The 26,767-nt window shown below is 59.4% G+C and overlaps 1 protein-coding gene across 1 annotated transcript; it reads right to left on the reverse strand.

Moving 5' to 3' along the window:
- Positions 1-607: 607 nt before the first annotated feature.
- On the reverse strand, positions 608-25,532 carry GALNT12 (polypeptide N-acetylgalactosaminyltransferase 12). Its single transcript, XM_029053598.1, has 11 exons — positions 24,855-25,532; positions 24,259-24,461; positions 18,806-18,975; positions 14,253-14,442; positions 8,580-8,765; positions 6,424-6,541; positions 5,146-5,322; positions 4,765-4,896; positions 2,272-2,385; positions 1,896-2,042; positions 608-1,023 (listed from the first exon to the last, which is right to left on the reverse strand). Exons 1-11 carry the CDS (start codon positions 25,530-25,532, stop codon positions 886-888), a joined length of 2,253 nt encoding a protein of 750 aa, XP_028909431.1. The 3' UTR covers positions 608-885.
- Between the last annotated feature and the right edge of the window lie 1,235 nt (positions 25,533-26,767).

A 26,767-nucleotide genomic window follows, 5' to 3' on the forward strand; every position in this document is an offset into this window, starting at 1 on the left:
CCCGAAGTGAAACGGAATCAATCTGGTCCACCACCTCTCATTTCGGTCCGGAATTTCACCTCGGCTACGGGAAGTCCGATCGGTAACGGGCTCGTATTAACTGAGCCGCGTGAGACGATGGCTTTTCTGTCTCTCTTCGGGTTCCTCGCTCCTCATCCTCCGCTCTCCGATCTTCCCCTCCCGTCTCCTCCTCCTGCCGCAACAGTTCGGAGGGAGGCGCCGGGCAAAACCAATCAATCAATAAATGGTACTTATTGAGTGCGTACTGCGTGCGGAGCACTGAACTAAGTGGTTGGTAGAGTACCATCTAGCTAACGTAGAGCAACGGCAGTCCAGTTAATTGGCGTGGTTTCCCTGTAGACTATAAGCTCCTCGTGGGTAGGAAGCTAGTCTACCAACTCTGCTGTACTACATTCTCCCAAGCACTCAGTACAGTCCTCTGCGCGTGGCAAGAGCTCAATAAAAACCGATGACTGATTGATTTCAGTTTGGATTGGGGCAAATCCTCGGGCTGCCACGCGAATTTGCAGATCCTCCCTTTCACCTGATTTCCGCTAACAAGGCACCGCGATAGACTATATTTTAGTAGAAAAATAAACCTTCAAGATTCATGGCAGATCAGTAAACTTTAACTTATTAAATACCCAAAGCGACAAAGATCCGGTGTCGTCCCCCACCCGCCCCCATTCTGAGAAACATGTGAGCTAGCAAATGAAGAGAACAAAGTTTAAAACTTTAAGCCTCGCTCTTTCCCGCAAACATTTTCCCGTCCTGTAAACGTGATTTTCTTATTAAAAACTCCCAGGCGAGCTTTGAAGGAAGACTTCCTTCATCGAGTCAATAGCTCCCCGCAAGGAGCAGCTGAACAAGATGATTTGGGTCAGGTTAAGCTCTTTCTTTGAAGAACCACTTCTGGTGGTCGGAGTTGGTACAGGGCCGCAGGAGAGGGGCAGGGTTGCCATTGTACGCGTTCGCTTCTGCTTGGAGGCACTTTTGAGATTGAACATGAAGTAGAGAACCATCCTGTGAAAGAGACGGGGAATTAGCCAACTCCACTTTCCAGATGGAAAACCTCTTATTATTTAAAATCCAAATTTAAACTTATGTATCTTAAGAATTTCGACCTACGAGAGCAAGGGTCTTCCCGGCGACCCAATCCCATTTCCCAATTTAATCCTGCCCAGGGTTCCAAGATCCAGGCACGGAGCTGATTGAAGCAGCATCGCCCAGTGGAAAGAGCAGGTGATTGAGAGTCCGGAGAGCCGGGTTCTAATCCCAGCTCCTCCTCTCGCCTGCTGGGTGTCGCTTATCGCACGTCCGTTTAAATAAATGGTGAAACTTTAAATAAGACCCTTCTCAATCCACGGTCTTTAGAAGCACCTATGGGGAGCTAAGCCCCGTAGTAAGAACTCGGGAGAGGCCACACACATTCCTTGTTCCCACCGAGTTGACGATCTAACGGGAGAAAGGGAGAGACAAAGAGTTAACTAAACAGAGTGGGAATATCGGAGGAGAACTAGGATAGATCAGGTCACAGGACAGCCATGCCAGGATGGAACAGAGAAGCAGCGTGGCCTAGTAGATAAAACCCGGGTCTGGGAGTCAGAAGGACCCGGGTTCTAGTCCCGGCTCTGCCACGTGTCCGCCGTGCGAACTTGGGCAAGTCGCTTAACTCCTCGGTGCCTCAGTTCCCTCATCCGTAAAATGGGGATGAAGACCGGGAGCCCCTTGTGGGCCATGGACGGTGTCTGCCCTGGTTAGCTTTTATCTATCCCAGCACTCGCCACGGTGCTCGGCGCGGAGGAAGCGCCGAACCAATACCCTAATGAAAAGAAATAAAATCCTTACAATAAAACGATTCAGCTGAAACTCGGCAGCGAAAAGAATCGACTCACCTCCTGAAATATAAACTTCTGATTTTCAGGAACATTTTCTTGACACAGATACATGGTTACATAGTCCGTCCCCACGTCGACTGCCGCGCACGCTTCCGGGTGACGGGTGTTGTAGCGGATTTCATGATGGGAGGTATACTCGAAGAACTGAAAGCGGAAAGGGGGTGGGGGGCAAACGGGACCAATTTACCCCTCAAATACCCAATCGGGGAATCTGTCCCAGTGGCATGACGAGGGAAGGACCCCGGATGGTTATTACCGCAACGTGGCTCGAGAACAGAAGGGGGAACATGGCTTCTTTCTAACCCCGTTCCCGAGTGGCCTGAGTCACGCTTTACTTCCCCCAAGGGAAATGATAAGAGAAGGAATTTCCCACCTGATTTTGTCCCATTCCGTGGCAGGGGTATAAAATGAGCCTCTGACCCGTTACTTCGTTCTCATCCGGCGGGTTGTAGTCAAAACAGTGATTTTCCATCCCTTTATTCTTCAGCTGAAAGAGTCAACGGCAGCCATCAGGGTCCGGGTTCGGAGGCCGGGAAGTTCGTCCAGACTCCGCCGGTGACATCCTGCCGCCCCGGTTTCTGAACGGGCCGGAGGGAGGGGGCTGGAGTTGAGGGTCGGGGCGGGCAAGGGATAGGCCGGGGAACGGGGGGCGATGGTTGGGGTCTACGGCTTCTCCGCTGTTCCGGGCTGGGAGAGGCCGGCACCGCTCGAGTTGGGGGGCAGGGGGAGGAGGATGGCTCAGTAGCTACAGCCGCGGCAGCTCAAGTCTCTGCTAGGAAAGCCGCTTCTCACATCGCCCTCGGGCTCCACAGGACCAGGGAGGAGGCTGGTGTGAGAGAGCCTGACTACTGGGGCCTCACCCACGGCTTCCACCCGCTCCTCCCACCGGCGTCCACCACCGGGCGAGGGCTGAGGAATCCTCAGCCTCCCGGAGCCTGCCAGTTGAGTCGCGGGACCTCTGGAAATCCAAACCCCCAGACTCGGCCGTCTTCCGTCTGCCCGCCGCCCCCATCCCCGGCCCGGCGGCCACCCGCCAGCACCCTGCAACGGGAACGGGAGATGGGGGGGGGTTGGGTCTGGGTCGACCGGTTTGGGGGAGAAACGTCGGGCCGAGCGAGGGCTGGATGGACACCTACAGCGCTAGCGAGGAGAAGTGGGGTCGGGCACGCTCCCGGGGACCCTTGGGAGGAAGGAGCCCGTTTCCCGGCCGGGCTCATCTTTCCCCCAAAGGACACAGACAACGGTCACGACTCGGCCGGGTGGGCTTCTGGAGGTGAGAGAAGCGAGAGGAAATCACCTACGCAGAGTGGGAGAAATAGGAGAAGGAAAAGATCAAGCCGTCACCATGCAGAGAGCCAAGAGGCAGAAACCCCCACGAGGATGATGCCCCCCCTAAAAATTCCCAAGAGGGCCCTCGATGGCAGAGTTCCCTTTCCTGCTGGCGGCCCGAGGCTCCGGGAGGGCGACATCTTGGATGTCGGCAGACCCAGGCTTAAATTTGGGAGTGTGCCAGCACCCTCGGGTTGACATTAAACATGGCAGCTTCCCCTACCCCCGTGGCCTCTGGGGGTTCTCTAATGAACCTCCTCGTGCCTCCCAAAGTCCCCTGAGGCTCGTTACCCGACCCTGGGAGACTCCAACCTCTCCCCACCTCCATTCTCCGGTAAAACTCCACAAGCATGCCGAGCAGCACGTTTCTGAGGCAGAACCTCTCCGGGCAGCAGCGGTGTCTTCCCAAGTAGGAAAGCCTGCTAGGTAATGTGATAATGGGTCTAGGCCTCTTATTCTCAGTTCTCCCCTCTGCTCCTCTCCATAGCCCAGAGTAGAACACATGCAGGTACCTGCCAAAGATTCAGTCAGGGTTCCCCCATCAACGGGCTCCCTGTGAAGGAAGAGTGCGTTACATTTCTTTCCGTTCACTGCCTGGTTTCCATTAGACCACGCCCGACTGCTCCGTGGTCAGATGGGCACACGGCCCAGCGCTGACTTCCTACTCATTCTGGAATCGCTGGAGGACATCAGGGAGCTGTGAAATCGCGGCCAGAACCCGGCCATTTCGGACAAGTCTTCCGCGTCTCACGGACCCACAGAGCAAGGGCATCCTGTCTTAGAGAGCGAGGCCGGGAATAGATGGGGGGAGGAGGTGGACAAGCACCCCTCTTCCGGTTGCTTATCCGCCCCTTTTCCAGTTGCTCACCTGAGCCTCAGGCCTCCCCCAACCGGGCCGTCTGGCCAGCGTATTCTGGGTGGATACTGACTTCAACCCGGCACTATCAGTCGGAGGGAACGGCTAGAACTCCTGGGAATCACCGCGTCTATTTCCCAGCAGCCTTCGGGGACAACCAGAGAGGCACGAGAAGCGGAGAGACAAAGGACGCGGGAGGAAGGCCGCGGCGAAATCCCGGACAGAGGAAGGAGCTAGTGGATGATGGAAAAGCAACCAGCAGAATGGGTAAAAACTAGAGAGAGAGGTTCCCCGCTTAGACGGGACCAAACCCTTTCATTTATTTTTCTCCCTCCAGAACCAAGTCCTCTCGTGGGGATTAGAAATGGGAGGAAACCCCTCCGCACCGATAAGGCTACCGCTTTTTTTTTTTTTTTTTAAATGGTGTTTGTTAAGTACGTACATTGTGCCGGGCACTGTACGGAGGGCTGGGGTAGGTACAAGTTAATCGGACTGGACACGGTTCCCGTCCCAGAGGGGGCTCACAGTCTTCATCCCCATTTTACGGGTGAGGTGACCGAGGCTCCGAGAAGTGAGGTGCCTTGCCCAAGTCGCGGCAGACAGGAAGCAGAGCCAGGACCAGGACCCAGACCCTTCTGACTCCCAGGCCCGTGGTTCCGACCATTAGGCCACGCCGCTTACCATGCCAAAGTAGCCCGGGCGATCTTCCGGGACGTGTAGCTCTGGATATACGTTCTCCAAGAACCACTTGAAATCCCGGCATTTGAGCTTACTGCGAAGATCCCGCCTAGCCGTCACATCTCCATATGGTTCCTAAGAAAAATAAGGCGGCGACAACCTGCAGCGAGAGGACACCCTCTCTATCTCCCCAGAAGGCTTCATCCTAAGAAAGCGGTGGCCATCGGGGTTCGGGGCCCTCTCTTCCATACCTTGTCGGCGTCTTCCTCCGGAAACAGGCAAACCGGTCGGTCTCTCTCTCCCCCCCCCCCCCCCCGAAGCAGCCGGGGAAAGGCGAATTCTTTATTTGGCAAGAGAGCCGAGCCGGCGGAGGGTTTCACTCACCAGCCGGGCGTGTGGATTGCGGTGGTAATAAAGCTCTTTGTATCCATCCATCCAGACCTCCGCTGCTCTCACGCTGTTAGCCAGGGCTTTGCTCCGGGAGTAAGGAGCTTGTTTAGGGAAAACGTGACCCACGTGAGAACACGGGTGGATCTCAAGACTTCCTCCACACTGCCAGATCTAAACAGAGAACAGATGTGCCGGGCAAGGACCCAGAGGCTCCGCACCACATGCGATCGACGGTAGAATAGTTAAAAGAGAGCGAGGGTGATAAGAGAGCAGTAAACACAGATGGATCTATCAACCGATAACAAAAAATCAGTTTGGCATCTCACCTGGCGGAGGGGGCGGCCGGACCGAGAAGGCGAAAGGCTCCATCAGGAGGCCTCTCGCTTTACTATCGCGCAACTCGTGAAACCCGTTCTTTTTCGATGGCGTTAAGCGATTGCGACGTGTCAAACACCGTTCTGAGTGCCGGACTGGATATAAGCTAATCCGGTCGGACACAATCCCTATCTCGCCTGGCGCTCACAATCTAAGCTGGAGGGAGAGCAGGGGTTTCAGCCCCATTTTACAGTCGAGGAAACTGAGGAACGGAGAAGTGGAGTCCCTTGCCCAAGGTCACACGGCAAGCAACCGGCAGAGCCGGGATCAGAATCCGCGTCCTCTGGCCCTCGGGCCCAGGCTCTTTCCTAGAGAAGCAGCGTGGCTCAGTGGCAAGAGCCCGGGCTTGGGAGTCAGAGGTCATGGGTTCGAATCCCGGCCCCGCCACTTGGCAGCTGGGTGACTCACTTCACTCCTCTGGACCTCGGTGACCTCTTCTGGAAAACGGGGCTTAACCGTGAGCCTCACGTGGGACAACCTGATGACCCTGTATCGACCCCAGCGCTTAGAACAGTGCTCTGCACAGAGTAGGCGCTTAACAAATACCAACATTTTTTCCCCTAGGTGACGCTCCTTCACAGTCGGCGAGAGAACTTCCAAGTTGTATCTCCCCGTGACTCGACTTCTCAAACCACCGTGGAAACTACATTCCTCTCCTTTTATGGCAAACCCGTCTTCTTACCCCAAAGAAAGCTAGAGGACGGCTCAGATGAAAATTCAGTAGTTCTAATAATAATAACTGTGGCATCTTTTAAACATATACTGTGTGCCCACCATTCTTCTAAAAGCTGGGATTAGATACACTCTAAGCAGAATGAGCAGACTCCCCGTCCCAAAGGGGGGCTCAGAGTTTAAGAGATGCATCTGTAATTGATAATTGGAAATCGGGTCACTTACCCTGAAAGAGAATTCAAGATTTTCTCCTCCCCAGACTTCCATTCCGGTATCGTACGAGCCAAGATACTCAAAATACTTCTTACTCACAGCAAACAGTCCTCCAGCCATGGTGGGGGACCTAGGAAAGATTTAGCCGTTTCCAATTTAAACAGAGGAAATGCTTGTCTTCCCTTAAAAGGTTGACTATTTTCAATTACCGACGACTTCGGAGGGAAGCCGACCCACAGCTTTCATCGACACGGTCAAGCAATTGCATTTATCGAGTGCTGACTGTGTCCAGAGCACTGTGTTAAGCGCTTAGGAGAGTATTAACATAGCAGGGTCGGTAGACGTGCCCCCTGCCCACAGCAAGCTTCCAGTCTAGAGGGTTTTGGCCCGACCCCGGGCCTGCGACGGTCTTTTTGAAAACTACACCACACCCATGTGCCCAGGCTGCCGGCATCCCTTCCATGTGGCCCTCAGAGTCATTCCCTCCTACGCCGTCCCTCAGTGCTTGTTGGCTTAGCCTTTCCCTAGGAGGCTTGGGCTGGGAAAGTGTCCAGAACCCGTAGGCGGAATCCAGCAACCTTCCCCCAGCCCAAGAGGCGGACGGAAAGGGTCCCCAACCCATCTAACGTGCAGAGACCTCAAAATGAAGGGCTCTGGGGGGGTCAGAGGAAACGGATTCAAAATGGATTAAGAAGAAGAGAAGTCTATTTCCCTACTCTCCTCCGCTGCCCGATCATTTTTCTACAAAAATGTTCAGTCCACGTTTCCCCACTCCTCAAGAACCTCCAGTGGTTGCCCGTCCACCTCCGCTACCAGAAACGCCTCGCCGTCGGCTTTAAGATACTCAATCACCTTGCCGTCTCCTACCTTACCTCGCTGCTTTCCCACTATAACCCGGCTCGCACATTTTGCTCCTCTAATGTGTATATGTGTGCATATCTATCATTCTATTTATATCGATGCCTGTTTACCCGTTTGGAGGTGGATATATCTGGGACTCTATTTATATCGATGCCCGTTTACCTGTTTTGATGTCTGTCTCCCCTCCTCTAGACTGTAAGCCCAGTGACTATTGCAGAACTCTACTCTCCAAGCGCTTAGTACAGTGCTCTGCACACAGTAAGCGTTCGGTAAATACGACTGAATGAACGAACGCATTATGGACATATGTTGAAGTCTGCAACACCTGGGGCTGTTTCTGTTCTCTCCTCCTTGGCTCTCATTCCTTACGAAGCTTCTGCTCCCAAAGAGACGCTCCTGTCTGGATAGCGGTGGGTCACGCCTGTCCTTCTGCAGGAACCAACCCCCAGTTTCCATCTTTGTCTTACTCTATCTCTGCAGTGAAGATAGGTAGAGGCCGAAGGAGAGATTTGCGCTCTGTGATTTGGTCAGTCAGGCGGTCGATTTTATTTATCGAGCGCTTACCGTGTGCGGAGCGGTGTGCACAGCGCTTGGGAGAGTACAATAGAACAATATAACAGACCCGTTCCCCGCTCACAATGAGCTTAGAGTCCGGGGGGGAGGGGAGAGGGGACAGACACCGATATAAGTAAAATCACAGATTTGTACAGATAATGCTGTAGGGTTGAGGTGGCTGGGGGTGGGGGGGAGGGAGATTTAAGGGAGCGAGTCAGGGCGACACAGAAGGAAGTGGGAGGAGAGAGAAGGAGAGAGAAGGAGAAGGGACGGCCTCTTAGGGGAGATGTGCCTTCAGCGAGGCTTTGAAGCTGGGGAGAGTCACCGTCGGACGTGAAGAGGGAGGGCGACCCGGGCCAGAGGCAGGGCGTGGGCGAGTGGTCGGCGGCGAGACCGACGAGATTGAGGTACAGTGAGTAGGTCGGCATCAGAGGAGCGAAACGTGCAAGCTGGGTCGTAGTAGGAGAGTAGCGAGGTGAGGTAGGAGGGGGCGAGGGGATGGACTGCTTCCAAGCCAGCGGTAAGGAGTGCTAAACACCTGAACAGTCTCAAGCTTTTCAATTCTTTCCTCTTTGCCCGAGGGGAAACCCGTTCGTCCCGAACTCCGTTCCCTCACCCGTTCGGAGGAACCGTCCCGCCGAGGGGAGGGTTGCAGAGAACGCCTCCGAGCCCAACCGCCCGCCCCGACGCTCCGAACTTTCGAAACAGAGGCCCTCACCGACCACGGAGTCAAACGTTAAGTAAACTCGGACCTGATGACATCCACCTTGGACCGCCTTCGCTTCTGCTCCCTCTCCGGGATCGGGTGCCACGTGAACACCAGTCTCCAGTCGAAGCCCCCGATCTGCGGCTCGCCGGCGTTCCCCAGGTATTCGAATGTATTCCAGTCAATCACGTCGATCACCGGACACACCACGGCCGACTCTTCTTCCCGAATTCTGAGAGAGGCAAACATGCACAGGGACGACACGGACGTGAGAGACGGCCTAGTGGGGAGACGGGGGGATCGGGGTCCTGGTCCTGGCTCTGCCGGTGGCCTGCCGGGTGACCTTGGGCAAGTCGCTTCACTTCCCTGGGCCTCGGTTTCCTCATCTGTAAAACGGGGATTCGATACCTGTTCTCCTTCCTATTTAGAACGGGAGCCCCGTGTGGGACGGGGAGTGCGTTCGACCTGCTTAACGTGTCTACCTTAGCGCTTGTAACGGTGGGCAAGCCCCTTAACTTCCCTGTGCCTCAGTTACCTCATCTGAAAATGGGGATGAAGACCGTGAGCCCCACGTGGGACAACCTGATTCCCTCGAATCTGCCCCGGCGCTTAGAACAGTGCTCGGCACATAGTAGGCGCTCAGCACATACCATCGTCATCGACGGTGCCCGGTGCATCGCATAGCGCTTAACGGATACCGTAGCACGGTAATAATAATGGAAAAGTAGTGTGGTCTAGTGGATGCGGGACGGGCCTGGAAGTTAGAAGGGCCTGGCTTCTAATCCAGGCTCCACCGCTTGTCGGCTTTCACTTCTGTAAAATGTTGATTAAGACCGTGAGCCCCACGTGGGGGGGACTTGGGCTGTGTCCAACCCGATTAGCTTGTATCTACCGCAGTGCTTAGGAGAGTGCCCGGCACATAGTAAGAGCTTAACAACTACTATTCTTGTTAATAATATCACCGTTACTAGAGAGGCAACGTGGCTTAGCGGAAAGAGCCCGGGCTTGGGAGTCAGAGGTCGTGGGTTCGAATCCCGTCTCCGCCACTTGTCAGCTGAGTGACTGTGGGCGAGTCACTTCACTTCTCGGTGCCTCAATTACCTCGTCTGTCAAATGGAGATTAAGACCGTGAGCCCCACGTGGGACAACCTGATCACCTTGTATCTCCCCCAGCGCTCAGAACAGTGCTTGGCACATAGTAAGTGCTTCCAGCGTGGCTCAGTGGAAAGGGCCTGGGCTTCGGAGTCAGAGGTCAAGAGTTCGACTCCCGGCTCTGCCCCTTGTCGGCTGTGTGACTGTAAGTCACTTAACTTCTCTGTGCCTCAGTGACCTCCTCTGTAAAATGCGGATTGACTGTGAGCCTCACGCGGGACGACCGGATGACCCTGTAGCTCCCCCGGCGCTTTAGAACAGTGCTCTGCACACAGTAAGCGTTTAACAAATACCAAATACCAACATTATCAGTAGTAGTAGTAATAACAGAAATAATAATAATAGTAATAAAATCAGAATCTAACTCTGGCTATCCAAATATCACCCTGAATCATAACATTAGTTCATTCTCATCCGGGCCATAAGAAAACACACATAAAACGTTGCTTCCTGCCGATGAGGTTCTCCCACTGGCCGGGGAGACGGCAAGGCCTCGGGGAAAGAGCGCAGGACTGGGAATCAGTAGACCCAAGAGGTCCTGTCTCTGTCACTGGCCTGCTGGTTGCCCTTGGGCAAGTCATTTCACTTCTCTGTGCGTTAGGTTCCTCATCTGTAACCTGGAGATCAGATACCCGCTGCCCCATCCCTTAAAGTGACAGCCCCAAGCGGGGCAGGAACTACTGTCCAATCTAGCCCTTGGCAAGGTATTTTGGCAGATAGTGAACGCTTAGTAAATACCGCTATTAATTTTTATTACATGCGTATCCCGCGATACTTGTTCCTCGAAACCCTGGTGGTATCCAGAATGGTTTCAGCACAGGACGTGTTTTCCCATACTATTATAGATATTACAAATCGGGGTCCATTCCTGAGCCCAGTACGAATGAAGTTCTTCTACGTGTGACACACGTATTACACTGACAAACGCCACCAAACTATTAGAAGCGGCGTGGCTCGGTGGAAAGAGCCCGGGCTTGGGAGTCGGAGGTCATGGGTTCGAATCCCGGCTCCACCACCTGTCAGCTGTGTGACTTGGGGCAAGTCACTTCACTTCTCGGTGCCTCAGTTCCCTCATCTGTAAAATGGGGATTAAGACTGTGAGCCCCACGTGGGACGACCTGATCACCTTGTACCGCCCCCCCCCCAGCGCTTAGAACAGTGCTTCGCACATAGTAAGCACTTAACACATGCCATTATTATCGTTAATCTTTTTAAGTAATTCAAATAAGAACATCACGATCTTAAATTGACGACCCGTACTGTGAGGAGGAGTCTCGTGGGGAGGAGATGCGTCACGTTTTTAACTTTGTATTTTCCCCAGTGCTCAATAAAAATATAATTACGAGGAGGGGAGGCTGCAGAAGTAGAGACTTGCTGCCCTGACCGTGGTAGTGGGTTTGCAAATTTTAGGAAAGAATTTGTTTAGCTTGGATTGACTAAACAGAAACCTCTGCTTCTTCTTAAAGCTCCTTGTGAATGCCTTTTGAACACCACGCGACCCCTGAATAATAATAATAATAATAAGGGTATTTACTAAGCGCCTACTATGCCTACTGTTCTAAGGGCCTTTCTCTAGTGGGGTCATTAATTAATTCATTCAATAGTATTTACTGAGCACTTACTATGCGCAGGGCACCGTACTAAGCGCCAGGAATGGACAATCGGGCACCAGATAGAGACCATCCCCGCCCAACGACAGGCTCCCGGTCTAATCGGGGGAGACAGACGGCAGAGCAAAACAGAATCATCTTCAGTCCTACTTAGAAATTCATTTGCCATCTTAAAAATTGATGCCAGCGGGTCTAAATCCTAAGATTTGGGCTAACCTTTTCTTCTCCCGCTCTGTCACCTTGCAATAATCCCCAGGATGACTGAAGTTTGAGGCGGACAACAGTCATCTCAATATTCATTCATTCATTCAGTAGTATTCATTGAGCGCTCACTACGTGCGGAGCACTGCACTAGGCGCGTGGAAGGGACAGTTCGGCAACGGACAGAGACCGTCCCCGCCCAACGACGGGCTCGCGGTCCGATCGATGCAATGAGCTCCCCATCACCTGCATATTACGGAAGGCGCCTCCCTCCTTCGCCAACCCGGGCTGAACAATCTGGGCCGAAAGCTTCGTCTCTTCACTGAAGGGATTTAAAAGTGTTCCCGGGACAAAAAATTCCCAGGAAAACCTTTCCTGGGAATTCTTCTCTAACACCGCCACCTTGTGGTTTGCAGAAATCCACCTACGTTCCCCCCAAAGCCCATCCGGATTCATTCGTTCATTCATTCGAAAGGATTTATTGAGCGCTTACTAGGTGCCGAGCGCTGTACTAAGCGCTTGGACGGATCCCATGCCACGCTGGACTTTTTTTTTATGTATTTGCTAAGGGCTTACCGGGTGCCGAGCACCGTTCTAAGCGCTGCAAGCTAATCGGACGGGGTCCCCGTCCCACGTGGGGCTCCCGGTCATAATCCCCATTTTGCAGATGAGGGAACCGAGGCGCGGGGAAGCGACTCGGCCGAGGTCATCGGGCCGACAGATGGCAGAGGCGGCATTAGAACCCAGGTCCTTCTGACTTCCAGGCCCACGCCCTGAGGTGGTTTTCCAATCTTTTTATGGCCTCTACGGAAGCTTGTCTTTCTCAAGTCCAGGAAGCCGGGAGCGCTCGATGAGGAGCAACGGATGATTATCCGGTCTTTTCGGCTCCCTCGATTCCACCGACTTAAAATCCTCGTTGAGCCCTTTTAAGATTACCGGATGAAGCTGGGGCCTCGGCCCCGACCCTGGAGGGCACCCACCACTGGTTTTTTATTATGCGTTTACTCCGTGCCGGGCACTCTACTAGGCGCCGGGCTAGATCTAAGTCCATCAGGTGGAACACGGTCCCCGTCTCACCCGGGGTTCACGGTCTCAATCCCCATTCTACAGACGAGGGAACTGAGGCACAGGGAAGCGAAGTGACTGGCTCTAGGTCGCACAGCAGACAAGTAAGTGGCGGGGCGGGGATTAGAACCCAGGTCCTTCCGACTCCCAGGCCTGTGCTCTCCCCACTGGGCCACGCTGCGTCTCTCAATTTCTCCGATCCTTAGACTGGCCCTCACCGACCCCATCTGGACCACGGATGTTCCCGGGCTAGGAGTCGAGGGGACAGGATGACGGTTGACCAGCCGGCAACCGAGGGGACGGGGTGAGGGTCGACCAGCTGTTTGCACCGCTGGACACTGGGCTCCTCGACCCACGGTCCGCCCGCCACGGTCCCTGAGAAGCCCCGGGGCACGAGGGCGTTGGCGCTGAGCACTGCCGTCCTCTCTTCCACCTTCCTCGCCGCCTGCCCCCTTGGCCCACCCCGAGGACCCGTGGAAAGAGCACGAGGCTGAGAGCTGGAAGACCTGGGTTCTAATCCCGGCTCCTTCGCCTGACTGCTGTGCGGCCTTGGGCCTCGGTCACCTCATCTATAAAATGAACCGTCAGCCCCATGGGGGACACGGTCCGTGTCCCTCCCACCCCACGAACCCGTATCCACCTCGGGGCCTAATACGAGGCCAGCCACGTAGTAAGTGCTTCATAAAAACCATTTTTTTTTAAAAAACAAAAAGACAGCCACACTCAGGGTCTTGCTGTCCGGCAACTCAGTAAACGCTGAAGTCTCTCTAATTTATGGAGAAACTGAGGCATCGAGCCATCAAGACCCTTAGTCAATTCGGGGAATAGGGAAGCGTGTCTGCTTTCCCAATCTATACCTCCTTTCCTACGTGCCCGTGTGTGTCTGTCTCTCTCCCTTTCTCTCATCCTCATCTGTCGAATGGGGATTCACTGTGAGCCTCCCGTGGGACAACCCGATGACCCTGCATCTCCCCCAGCGCTTAGAACAGTGCTCGGCACACAGCAGGCGCTTAACAGACGCCGACATTATCATTGTTATTACTGTTATTATCCTCTCAGTGGCGCACGTCCAGTTCCCTTTTGCTGCTGCCATTTTTCACCCCAAGGCGAGCCGTAAAGGCAGACGAAGACGGCGGCGGCCCTGAGGGTGCCCAGACGCAGAGAAAGCACAGCGCGCCAGGCACAGACCGAAAAAGAGCTCTCGCCTCCGGGCAGACCGACGGCCATCCTCTCCATCTCTGAGGAGCGGCATTATTTCAGACGCAACCCAAGGGCCTCTCTTCACCTCGGCGGGCAGGGGGTGTGTCTACCCACTCCGTCGTACTGTCATATCCTATGTCATATACAGGTTAATGACAGGACGTATCGTCATATAGGGCACATCGTGACCTATAACCGTCATATAGGTTATGATATGACATATCCTATGTCATATCACAACTGCGCCTCAGTTCCCTCACCTGGAAAATGGGGATTAAGAGTGTGAGCCCCAGGTGGGACAACCCGATTCCCCTGTGGTGTCCACCCCAGCGCTCAGAACGGCGCTCGGCACGTAGTAGGCGCTGAACAGATACCGACGTTATTTATTATTATCATTCCTCTCCCAAGCGCTTCGGACGGCGCTCCGCACACGGTACGTGCTCAACACACGCGACGGACGGATGGATTGGTTCGGTCGCGGGGGGACTCACCGCTCCAGGAGGGGCTCCAGCCAGCCTTCGTGGCACTCGCAGTGGCAGTCGAGGAAGGTGAGCACTTGCCCCGTGGCTATCGAAGCTCCCAGCAGCCGGGCTCGGACCAGCCCCTCCCTCTTACTGGCGCGGATCAGGCGGACCTTGGGTAAACCGGCCAAGTGGTTCTCCAAGGGCTCCTTTAAGTGTCCTGGTTCAAGCACAACCGGTTGAACGAAATCAACAGCCGTTCCCCCTCCTACTTGAGACGGCGGGCCTCGGAACGATCGTAACGATAATAACCGTGGTATTGGTTAAGGCGCTTATCGTGTGCCAGGCACGGTTCTAAGCGCTGGGGTGGATACAAGCAAGTCGGGTGGGACACGACAAAATCCTTGTCGAGCCCTTCTAAGATTACCGGATGAAGCTAAGGCCTCAGGCCCGACCACCTCTGGCTTTTTATTATGCGTTTACTGTGTGCCAGACACTCTCCTAAGCGCCGGGGTAGATATAAGTCGATCAGGTGGCACCCAGTCCCCGTCCCACATGGGGCTCGCGGTCTCGATCCCCATTTTACAGATGGGGGAACGGAGGCCCAGAGAAGTGAAGTGCCTTGCCCCCAGTCACACGGCAGACAAGCGGTGGAGCCGGGATCAGAACCCACTACATCTGGGATCGGGATTGTCTTATAACCACGACAGGCCTTAGAGTAGTACTGGACACAAAGAAAGCGCTAACTTACGTATATTAATATCTCTCTCCCCCTCTCGACCAGAAGCTCGCGGTGGGTAGAGAACACATCCGTTTATCGTTCTCTCCTGCTCTCCCAAGTGCTTAACAGAGAAGCAGCGCGGCTCAGCGGAAAGAGCCCGGGCTTGGGAGTCAGAGGTCATGGGTTCGAATCCCGGCTCCGCCGCCCGTCGGCTGTGTGACCGTGGGCAAGTCGCTCGTCTCTGTGCCTCAGTGACCTCATCTGTCGAAGGGGGATGACGACCGTGAGCCTCACGTGGGACCACCCGATGACCCTGTATCTCCCCCAGCGCTTACAACAGTGCTCGGCACATAGTAAGCGCTTAACAAACACCAACATTACTACTATTATTAAGCGCTGGATGAATACGGCCGAACGAATTAGAGAAACCAAACCTCCCGCTTCGCTCGCGGATAATACAAAACCCTTCTTTTCTTCCCCTTTTCCTGAATGCCCCGCTGAACCTCTCACCACGTAGCGCGGTTCCATTTCCTCGGTTCTGGTGATCGGAAGTGCTTGAAAACTGAGCGAGGGATCACCTCGGCCAGCTCAGCTCTCCCCTCCCCTCAGTAACGACCTCCAGAAGCCATAAAGCTTCCAGACTCGGCCGCTTATCTCACAAACGGGGCCCCGACGACCTCGGGTTGCCGCCTCCACTCGGACTCGCGGAATTCCACGAAAATGTGCTCGGGTTGCCGGTAAATCACACGCCGGGGACGGTGGGGAGCAGCTAAGTCGGACCCCGCCGCTCGAGGACTTGGGTTTTCCTCGGAAAAGAGAACTCCCGGCTCCGCTCCAGGGCGGAGACGTGGACGATCAGGCGGTGTCGCTAAATCTCGTGGGCTCCGGTTACGGTCCGTCTGGCCGGCCAGACGGCCCGCGGTAATTCCCCCTCTTCCCCGGGAATCCCAGGGCTGCGCTGCGAACTCAGGGTAACGATAACGTCGGTACGTGTTCGGCGCTTACCACGTGCCGAGCACCGCTCTAAGCGCGGGGGCAGACACGGGGGAAGCGGGTCGTCCCACGTGGGGCTCACGGTCTTCGTCCCCATTTTACTCGGGAGGGGACTGAGGCCCAGAGAAGCGGAGTGACTCGCCCACAGTCCCGCAGCTGACGAGCGGCAGAGCTGGGATTCGAACCCATGACCTCTGACTGCGAAGCCCGGGCTCTTCCCACTGAACCACGGTTAAAGACCCGGCAGAAACTCGAAATACTCTTCAGAGAGAGAGAGACCGCGCGCACGAACCCAAGTCAGCGGACTCGGGCGTCGTTGAGCCCCACGGTCCCTCATTCCCTCTCCGCCCCAAGTCGAGGGGAGGAAGGAGCTTTCGGTCCCTGGAAAAAGCTGCTCTTGCTTGATTTCCCGCAAGGGAAGCTCTGCTCTCCCTCCCTCACTACTCTCGTGCTCCGCCTCCCCTCGACCAACGGTATTTACTGAGCGCTCACTGTGAACACAACTCGGTACCGAGCACTCGGGAGGGGACGATGAAAAACCGCCAGGGGACACCGTCCCCTAAGGGATCTGACACTCCCGTGCGGGAGACAAGATGAAAACGAATTACCGCTAGGGCCAGCGGTAATAATAATAATAATAATGATAATAATGATAATTTCGGCAGCTGTTAAGCGCTTACTGTGTGCCAGGCGCCGTACAAGCAGGAGAGGAGACGGGCAGAGGCACCGGCGCTGCGGGGTGGAGGCCTCAAAACGCCCGAGGGGAAAAGGGGGACGCCAAACCTCTTCTTCCTCCCGGTGGACCCTTCTGGGACCTGATTATAATAATAATGTTGGCATCTGTCCAGCGCTCACTACGTGCCACGCGCTGTTCTAAGCGCCGGGGTGGACACAGGGCCGTCAGGTTGTCCCGTGTGGGGCTCACGGTCTTAGAGAGGCGCAGCGGGGCTCGGTGGAAAGAGCCCGGGCTTTGGAGTCGGAGGTCGCGAGCTCGAATCGCGGCTCGGCCCCTGGTCAGCTGGGTGACTGTGGGCGAGTCACTTCACTTCTCGGTGCCTCGGTGACCTCACCTGTAAAATGGGGACGAAGACCGGGAGCCCCACGCGGGACGACCCGATTCCCCCGTGTCTACCCCAGCGCTCAGAACGGCGCTCTGCACGTAGTAAGCGCTTGACGAATACCACCATCATTATTATTCCTCCCCATCTTACAGAGGAGGGAACGGAGGCCCAGAGAACCGAAGCGGCTCGCCCAAGGTCACGCAGCTGACGGGCGGCGGAGCCGGGATCAGAACCCACCGCCTCCGCCTCCCAGGCCCGGGCTCTTTCCGCCAAGCCGGGTCCTGCCCCCCCGTGCTTAGCACGGTGTTTGGCATAGAGTAGGCGCTCAACAAATACCCCGATTATTATTCTTGTCGGAGCCATAACTGGGGATAAAAGGGTTGGATGACTATGAGAAATGACCAAATGCCGCTCTTCCCATTCTAGGAAGGGGATTTTCTTTTTTTTTTTAACCGGTATGCGCTGAGCGCTTACTACCTATCAGGTACTGAACCGAGCGCTGGGGCAGACACCACCTCGTCAGAATGGACACGGTCCACGTCCCCCACGGGGCTCACGGGCCCGTGGCTACGAGAAGCAGCGCGGCTCGGCGGCAAGGGCCCGGGCTGGGGAGTCGGAGGTCGTGGGTTCTAATCCCGGCGCCGCCGCCTGTCATCTGGGTGACTCTGGGCAAGTCGCTTCACTTCTCGGTGCCTCGGTGACCTCCTCCGGGAAAATGGGGATGAAGGCCGGGAGCCTCACGTGGGACAACCCCATGACCCCCGCGTCTCCCCCGGCGCTTAGGACAGCGCTCTGCACAGAGTAAGCGCTTGACAAATACCGACGTTATTATTAAAATGGGGACGAAGACCGGGAGCCCCCCGTGGGACAACCCGATGACCTCGTATCCCCGCCCCCGCGCTTAGAACGGTGCTTTGCACATAGCAGGTGCTTGACGAGCATCATTATCGTCATCGATGCCCGTTTCGCACACGAGGTAACCGAGGCACACGGAAGCGATCCGCCCCGGCACGGAACAGCAGACGAGCGGCAGAGTCGGGATCGGAACCCACGTCCTTCTGACTCCCGGGCCCAAGCCAGACCGCCTCTCGCCGCTGGATTCGGTCGACGTCATCGTACCGAGCAGTTGTCGCGCGCAGAGCACTGCGCTGAGCGCTCGGGGAAGTACAATACAGCAATAAAGGACGCCAGCCGGCCCTCGCCCAGCTCTGCCCCCCGGGTCAATTCGCCCTGGATCCGCCCGACGTGTCCGGCCCGGAACAGTAGCCCTCAAGCCCGTTTCAAGAGACCCCCTCCGTCTCTAAAACGTTGGCGTTTGTCAAGCGCTTCCTAGGTGCGGAGCACCGTCCTAAGCGCTGGGGCGGGTCCGGGGTCGTCGGGTCGTCCCACGCGGGGCTCCCGGTCTTCGTCCCCGTTTTCCAGAGGAGGGAACCGAGGCCCGGAGAGGCGAAGCGACTCGCCCAGGGTCCCACGGCCGCCAAGGGGCAGAGCCGGGCTCCGAACCCGTGACCCCGGACTCGAGACGCCGATACAGAGAAGCAGCGCGGCTCGACGGAAAGAGCCTGGGCCTCGGGGTCGGAGGTCACGGGTTCGAGCCCCGGCAAGCCGCGCTGTGGCGAAGTCGCTTCGCTTCTCCGTGCCTCGGTTCCCTCGTCTGGAAAATGGGGATTCACCGTGAGCCTCGCGCGCGGGACGACCCGATGACCCCGCATCCCCCCCCCCCACCCCGGCGCTCGGAACAGCGCTCGGCACCTAGCGGGCGCTTAACGGATACCGATATTATCGTTACTAGCAAAGAAGCCCCTCACCTTTATCGCTGTAGTCGTCCACGAGGATGACTTCGTTGAGCAAGACATCCGGGGAGGTCTCGAGGACGCTGTGGACCGTTCGCAGGAGCGTCGACCGGGCCTCGTTGTAAAAGGCGATGACGACGGACGTTCTGGGCAAACGGCGATAATCGTATTTCTTCTCGTTGCACCTACGAGAGAGGGCGGACACGCTCGGTTTCGGCCAGTCGGCGGGATCCTACTTCTTCCCTCGGCGCCTTCGGGGCAGGGCGGCCAATTCATCTGCTCCTCTGGACACGGGACAGCCGAAGCTGTCCAAACCGATTAAAACGTACTTATTGGGAAAAGAGATCACAGCCTTCCTCTACGGAGTCGGTCTCTCTTTTTAAACCGTGTAACGGAAGGACCGAAACCGCGGATCATACGTGCTCCGGAGCCCACCCTCTTTCTTGGTTTCTTTTCTCCCCCCAGGGCGTCGGCGAAGAGCTGAGGGAAGCAGCGCGGCTCAGTGGAAAGAGCCCGGGCTCGGGGGCCACGGGTTCGAATCCCGGCTCCCGCCGCCTGTCAGCTGTGGGACCGTGGGCCAGTCGCCGGCCCCCCCCCCCCCCCCCCGGGCCTCGGTTCCCCCATCTGTCAGATGGGGATGAAGACCGCGGGCCCCGCGTGGGACGACCCGATAATAACGACGCCGGCACCTGTTAGGCGCTGACTCTGTGCAGGGCACCGTTCTGAGCGCTGGGGGAGACGCAGGGGAATCAGGTGGTCCCGCGTGAGGCTCCCGGTTAATCCCCCTTTTACGGATGAGGTAACGGAGGCCCGGAGAGGTGACCTGCCCACGGTCACGCAGCTGACGAGTGGCAGAGCGGGGATTGGGAAGCAGCGTGGCGCAGTGGAAAGAGCCCGAGCTTGGGAGTCCGAGGTCATGGGTTCGAATCCCAGCTCCGCCACTCGTTAGCTGTGTGACCGTGGGCGAGTCACTTCACTTTTCTGGGCCTAAATGCCCTCATCTGTAAAATGGAGATTAACTGTGAGCCTCACGGGGGACAACTTGATTACCCTGTATCTACCTCAGTGCTTAGAACAGTGCTCTGCACACGGTAAGCGCTTAACAAACACCAGCATTATCATGATCGACTTTTAGAGAAGCAGCGTGGCTCGGTGGAAAGAGCCCGGGCTTGGGAGTCGGAGGTCAGGAGTTCGAATCCCAGCTCCGCCCCTTGTCGGCTGGGTGACCGTGGGCGAGTCACTTCACTTCTCGGGGCCTCAGTTCCCTCATCTGTAAAATGGGGATGAAGACCGGGAGCCCCACGTGGGACCGCCTGATTCCCCTGTGTCTCCCCCAGCGCTTAGAACGGTGCTCTGCACGTGGTAAGCGCTTAACAGATACCAACATCATTATCATTATTCGAACCCATGACCTGGGGCTCCCGGGCTTGAGCGCCGAACAAATACCGACATTATCACCCGTCGCCGACCTGTCCGTTCCCAGCGCCCAGTACAGCGCTCCGCACAGAGTGAGCGCTCGATGAGTACCGGTGAACGAATGAAGCCGGCGCCACCCAGGGAAGGAGGGAGGGAGGGAGGGAGGGAGGGGGTGCCGATCGCCCCGCCCCGGCCCCGCCGAACAGGTCGACCCACCCCGACGGGGAGGAAGGGGGTCACGGTGCGACCCCCGAGAGAGGTTCCCCACCTCCAGGGGCCATTCCTCCGCTCCCTCACCCGTTCGGTGGGACTTACCGAGCGCCTCCTTTCATTCCGTAGCATTTACTGAGCGCTCCCTCCGTGCAGAGCACTGGACTAAGCGCCCGGAGACGGACAGCTCGGCAACGGAGACCGGCCCTGCCCACCGACGGGCTCGCGGTCTAATCGGGGGGGGGGGGGGACGGACGGACACAAACGAGACAACTTAGAGGAGAGGCGGCGCGGTGGAAAGAGCCCGGGCTTTGGAGTCAGGGGTCACGGGTTCGAGTGCCGGCTCTGCCACCGGGCGGCTGTGTGACCGCGGGCGAGTCGCTTCGCTTCTCTGGGCCTCGGTTCCCCCATCCGGAAAACGGGGACGAAGACCGGGAGCCCCGCGTGGGACGGCCCGATCCCCCCCCCCCCCCCCCGCGTCTGCCCCGGCGCTCAGAACGGTGCTCCGCACATAGTAAGCGCTTGACGAATACCCACGTTAAATGCCGACGTTAACTTAATCGCGATAAATAGGATCGAGGGGACGGACACCTCGTGAACAGAATAATGTCGGTTAAAGCGCTTACTAGGCGCGGAGCACTGTTCTGAGCGCCGGGGGAGATGGGCAGCGCTGTGCAGATCTGTAAATATTACGTCTCACTCTGTTTACCTATTACTAAGAGGAGCGACGCGGCTCAGAGGTCGCGGGTTCCGATCCCGGCCCCGCCACCCGCCGGCCGGTCACTTCATTCCCTCGGCAGTATTTACTGGGCGCTTACTACGCGCAGGACCTCGCGCCTCTGCGCTCGGTGACCTCGTCTGTAAAATGGGGATGAAAACCGTGAGCCCCGCGTGCGACGACCTCATGACCTAGTTTCCCCCCGGCGTTTAGAACAGCGCTGGGCACCTAGCGAGCGCTTAATCGATTCATTTTGTTTAACGAGACGCACATCGCCCTGATTCTGTTCACGTGCCATCGTTTTCACGCGACGTCCGTCGTCCCCCCGACTCTATAATAACGTCGGCAGCCGTTAAGCGCTCACTACGCGCCGAGCACCGTTCTCGGCGCTGGGGGAGACGCGGGGGAGTCACGTCGTCCCACGTGGGGCTCACGGTCTTCGTCCCCATTTGACAGATGAGGGGACTGAGGCGATTCACGGCCGAGGTTCACGGCCGCCCGTCTCCCCCGAGGGAGCCCGTCGGAGGGACCGTCCCTCTCCGCTGCCGACCCGTCCGTTCCAAGCGCGCGGTCCAGCGCGCCGCGAGCGCTCGACGGACACTATCGATCGAACGAATGGATCCCGACGTTATCATCATCACTGCCGAGTCCGCCGATCTATTTTGAGGGGACTCCTCGTTGGGGTTTGCGGTCCGTCTCCCCCTTTTCGGGCGGCTCTCGGGCCCGGGGGCCGGCGGCCCCGGGTGCCGACCCCGCCTCCGCCAACCGCCGACGGCGGGGAAGTCGCTCTTTAACTTCTCCGCTTCCTCGTCCGGACGGGGGGGGCGGGCCGGGTCCGAGGCGTCACCCTCCGTCCGCCCCGGAGCTCGGCCGGTCGCTCGGCCCGCGGCGGGCGCTCAGCAAATACCATTAAAAAGAGTCGCCCCGCTCCCGGGGCGACGCCGGGCTCCCCGCCCTCCCCCTCGGCCACCCGGCGAGCTCCTCTCAACTCTCTGCCGCCCCGCGGGACCCGACCGACCCGTCGGTCCGGGCGGCCCGGCGGAGCGGGCGGAGCCCGGGGGCCCGCGAGTCGCGGGGTGGAGGGTTCGGATTCGAGGGTCCGAGGTCACGGGGTTCCGATCCCGCCCCCGCCGCGTGTCGGCGGGCGAGTCGCTTCACTTCTCCGGGCCTCGGTTCCCTCCCCTGGAAAATGGGGACGAAGACCGCGAGCCTCACGGGGGACCGCCCGATGAGCCCGTATCTCCCCCGGCGCTGAGCCCGGCGCCCCGCGCGTAGGAAGCGCTCAAAAGATGCCGACGTTGTCATCGCGATCGTTCCGACCGCCACTCGTCCGCCCCGTGGCCTAGGGCAAGCCGCTTCCCTGCGCCTCGGGGACCTCATCTGCAAAAGGGGGACGGAAACTCTGAGCCCCGCCCGGGCCCGGGGCCGACCGGTCGGCGGCCACCCCGGCGCTCAGTACAGCGCCCGGCACGCGGTCGAGCGCCGAACCGACGGCGCGATCACAGCCGTCGCCTGGGAGAGGGGGATCGAGGCCGTGAGCCCCGCAGGGAGCGGGGCTCGCGCTTCCCCCCGACCCCCCGATCTGCCCGCGACCGCCCGGGCGCTCAGTACGGTGCCCGGCGCGTGATGATAACGTCGGTATCTGTCAGGCGCCCACCGTGTGCCGAGCACCGTTCTAAGCGCGCGGGGGGGGGAGACCCGAGGGAATCGGGTCGTCCCACGTGGGGCTCGCCGCCTTCATCCCCATCCCACAGACGAAGTCGCCGAGGCCCGGAGGCAGCGAGGCGACCCAGCCGACCGGGCGGGGGATTCGAACCCGCGACCCCCGGCTCCCAGGCCCGGGCTCTCGCCGCGCCGACTCCCGTACTTATTTCGGCGATCACGATTACGATCGGTCAAACGGGGATCGATGGAGGGCGCGAGCTCCACTCGGGGCAGGGACTCCGGCGCGGCGGAAAGGGCCCGGGCCGGGGGGGGGGGGGGCGGTCGGAGGTCGCGGGTTCGGATCCCGGCCCGGCTGCGGGCGAGTCCCTTCCCTCAGTGACCGCGCCCGGCAAATGGGGACGGAGCCCCCCGCGGGACCACCCGACGACCCCGTATCTCCCCCCGCGCTTAGAACGGCGCTGGGCACGTAGTAAGCGCTTAACAGACGCCGTCCTCCTCATCGCCGTTATCATTACTAACCTCTCTGGGCCTCGGTCCCCTCATCCGTCAAATGGGGACGGGGGACCACCCGACGACCCCGTATCTCCCCCCGCGCTTAGAACGGCGCTCCGCACGTAGTAAGCGCTCAACAGACGCCGTCCTCCTCCTCCTCCTTATTGTGATCAACTCCTCGGGGCCTCAGTTCCCTCGCCCGTCAAATGGGGACGGAGACCGGGAGCCCCACGTGGGCCCACCCGATGACCCCGGCTCTGCCCCCGAAGGGCGCTCGGCACGTAGTAAGCGCTTAGCAAATCCCAACATCGTTATCATTAGAGAAGCGGCGCGGCGCCAAGAGCCCGGGCTTGGGAGTCAGAGGTCATGGGTTCGAATCCCAGTCAGCCGTGGGACTGTGGGCGAGTCACTTCACTTCTCGGGGCCTCGGTGACCTCATCTGGAAAATGGGGACGAAGATCGTGAGCCCCGCGTGGGACAAACCCGATCCCCCCGCCCGCCCGGGGTCTCCCCCGGCGCTTAGAACGGTGCCCTGCACATAGCCAGCGCTTAACGAATACCAACTTCACTTCTCGGGGCCTCGGTTCCCTCATCTGGAAAATGGGGATGAAGACCGGGAGCCCCACGTGGGCCGACCCGATGACCCTGTATCTCCCCCAGCGCTTAGAACGGTGCCCGGCACATAGTAAGCGCTTAACGAATACCAACTTCACTTCTCGGGGCCTCGGTTCCCTCATCTGGAAAATGGGGACGAAGACCGGGAGCCCCACGTGGGCCGACCCGATGACCCTGGATCTCCCCCAGCGCTTAGAACGGTGCTCGGCACCTAGTGAGCGCTGAACGGATACCAACATTATCATCGTTATTAACAAATCCCAACATCAGTAGGATTAGGATTGCGATTCTTATTGATCATTAGCCAATCCCCACAGGGCGATGAGGCCGGGGCGGCGACGCGGGGACTCACAGAGGGTGCCATCGCAGGGGCAGGCGGCGGTGGAGGGAGATGCGGTCGCTGAGGAAGGTGTTGATCTGGTGGCGGCGGATGGCGTCGTCCTGGCGGCGCCGCTGGTCGGGGCTCAGCCGCAGCCGCACGGGGAGGCCTCCCTCCCCCGGGGCTCCCGGGGCCGCCGAAGGCCGCCGCAGCGCCGGCTCCGGCTCCGGCTCCCGCTCCGGCTCCTCCGGAGGCCCCCGGGCCCCCCGCAGCAGCAGCAGCCCCAGCCCCAGCAGCAGCCCCAGCAGCCCCAGCCGCCCCCGGCCCCGCCGCCCCATGCCGACCACCCCCGGGCTCTGGGTGCGGATCCGCCGCCCACCCCCCGGCCCCCTCATCTGCATAGGCGGCCGCCGTTGGCCGGCGGAGGGCACGGCGATCCGCAGGGACGGGGATGATTGGATGACGGAGGGGGGGCGTGGCCCGAGGGAGGGAGCGCGGTCCGAATGGAAGGGAGAGATTGGCTGACGGAGGGGACGGCGATCCGCAGGGACGGGGATGATTGGATGACGGAGGGGGGCGTGGCCCGAGGGAGGGAGCGCGGACCGAATGGAGGGGCGCGATTGGCTGACGGAGGGGACGGCCATCTGCATGGGCGGGGATGATTGGATGACGGAAGGGGGCGTGGCCCGAAGGCGGGAGCGCGGTCCGAATGGAGGGGCGCGATTGGCTGACGGAGGGGACTGCGATCCGCTGGGGCGGGGATGATTGGATGACGGAGGGGGGACGTGGCCCGAGGGAGGGAGCGCGGTCTGAATGGAAGGGCGCGATTGGGCGACGGAGGGGCGGGGGATCTGCATGGACGGGCGCGATTGGCTGACGGAGGGCACGGCGATCCGCAGGGACGGGGATGATTGGATGACGGAGGGGGGGCGTGGCCCGAGGGAGGGAGCGCGGTCCGAATGGAAGGGCGCGATTGGCTGACGGAGGGGACGGCCATCTGCATGGGCGGGGATGATTGGATGACGGAAGGGGGCGTGGCCCGAAGGCGGGAGCGCGGTCCGAATGGAGGGGCGCGATTGGCTGACGGAGGGGACGGCGATCCGCTGGGGCGGGGATGATTGGATGACGGAGGGGGGGCGTGGCCCGAGGGAGGGAGCGCGGTCCGAATGGACGGGCGCGATTGGCCGACGGAAAGGGGCGCGGCCCGAAGGCGGGAGCGCGGTCCGAATGGAAGGACGCGATTGGGCGACGGAGGGGCGGGGGATCTGCATGGACGGGCGCGATTGGCTGACGGAGGGGACGGCCATCTGCATGGACGGGGATGATTGGCTGACGGAAGGGGGCGTGGTCCGAAGAAGGGAGCGCGGACCGAATGGAAGGGCGCGATTGGCTGACGGAGGGGACGGCGATCCGCATGGGCGGGGATGATTGGATGACGGAGGGGGGGCGTGGCGCGAGGGAGGGAGCGCGGTCCGAATGGAAGGGAGAGATTGGCTGACGGAGGGGGCGACGATCCGAAGGGACGGGGATGATTAGATGACGGACACGGGGGCGTGGCCCGAGTGGAGGGAGCGCGGTCCGAATGGACGGGCGCGATTGGCTGATGGAGGGGACCGCGATCTGAATGGACGGAGGCGATTGGCTGACGGAGAGGGGGCGTGGCCGAAGGGAGAGGAAGGGGATCTGAATCAAAGGGGATAATTGGCGGACGGCGGGGGGGGGGGGGAGCCTATCCTCATATGGGCCTGGGGGGCGAGGTGGATCTGGGACTGGACGAAGGCGATTGGCGGGCGGCGCGGGGGGCGTGGCCCGAAGCAGCAAAGCGGGGGGCGTGGCCGGGGAGTGGACGAAGGCGATTGGCGGGCGGCGCGGAGTAGGGGGCGTGGCCGGGGAGTGGAGGAAGGCGATTGGCTGGCGGCGGGGGGCGTGGCCTGAAGCAGCGGGGGCAGAGGGCGTGGCCGGGGAGTGGACGGAGACGATTGGCGGGCGGCGGGGGGCGTGGCCCGAAGCAGCAGAGCGGGGGGCGTGACCGGGGAGTGGACGGAGGCGATTGGCAGGCGACGCGGGGAGGGGGCGTGGCCCGGGAGTGGAGGAAGGCGATTGGCGGGCAACGCGGGGGGGCGTGGCCCGAAGCGGCGGAGCGGAGGGCGCGGCCGGGGAGCGGAGGAAGGCGATTGGCGGGCGGCGCGGGGCAGGGGGCGTGTCCCGGGAGCGGAGGAAGGCGATTGGCGGGCGGCGCGGGGCAGGGGGCGTGTCCCGGGAGCGGAGGAAGGCGATTGGCGGGCGGCGCGGGGCAGGGGGCGTGGCCCGGGAGCGGAGGAAGGCGATTGGCGGGCGGCGCGGGGCAGGGGGCGTGGCCCGGGAGCGGAGGAAGGCGATTGGCGGGCGGCGCGGGGCAGGGGGCGTGGCCCGGGAGCGGAGGAAGGCGATTGGCGGGCGGCGCGGGGCAGGGGGCGCGGCCCGGGAGCGGAGGAAGGCGATTGGCGGGCGGCGCGGGGCAGGGGGCGTGTCCTCCGGGGAGGTCCCCTCGGCGTCGGCGGGG

The sequence above is a fragment of the Ornithorhynchus anatinus genome, chromosome X3 (assembly GCF_004115215.2).
Source record: "Ornithorhynchus anatinus isolate Pmale09 chromosome X3, mOrnAna1.pri.v4, whole genome shotgun sequence".
Taxonomy (NCBI): Eukaryota; Metazoa; Chordata; class Mammalia; order Monotremata; family Ornithorhynchidae; genus Ornithorhynchus; species Ornithorhynchus anatinus.

What these genes read in the sequence shown, in the direction of transcription:
- GALNT12 (XM_029053598.1), bottom strand. Translation starts at nt 25,532, where the DNA reads ATGGCCGTCCCCTCCGTCAGCCAATCGCGCCCGTCCATGCAGATCCCC. An exon ending in CCCCTGCGATGGCACCCTCT is followed by an intron (nt 18,976 to 24,258) that starts GTGAGTCCCCGC and finishes CCTCTCTCGTAG; the next exon opens with GTGCAACGAGAAGAAATACG. An exon ending in AGAAGTTTATATTTCAGGAG is followed by an intron (nt 1,024 to 1,895) that starts GTGAGTCGATTC and finishes TCTCTTTCACAG; the next exon opens with GATGGTTCTCTACTTCATGT.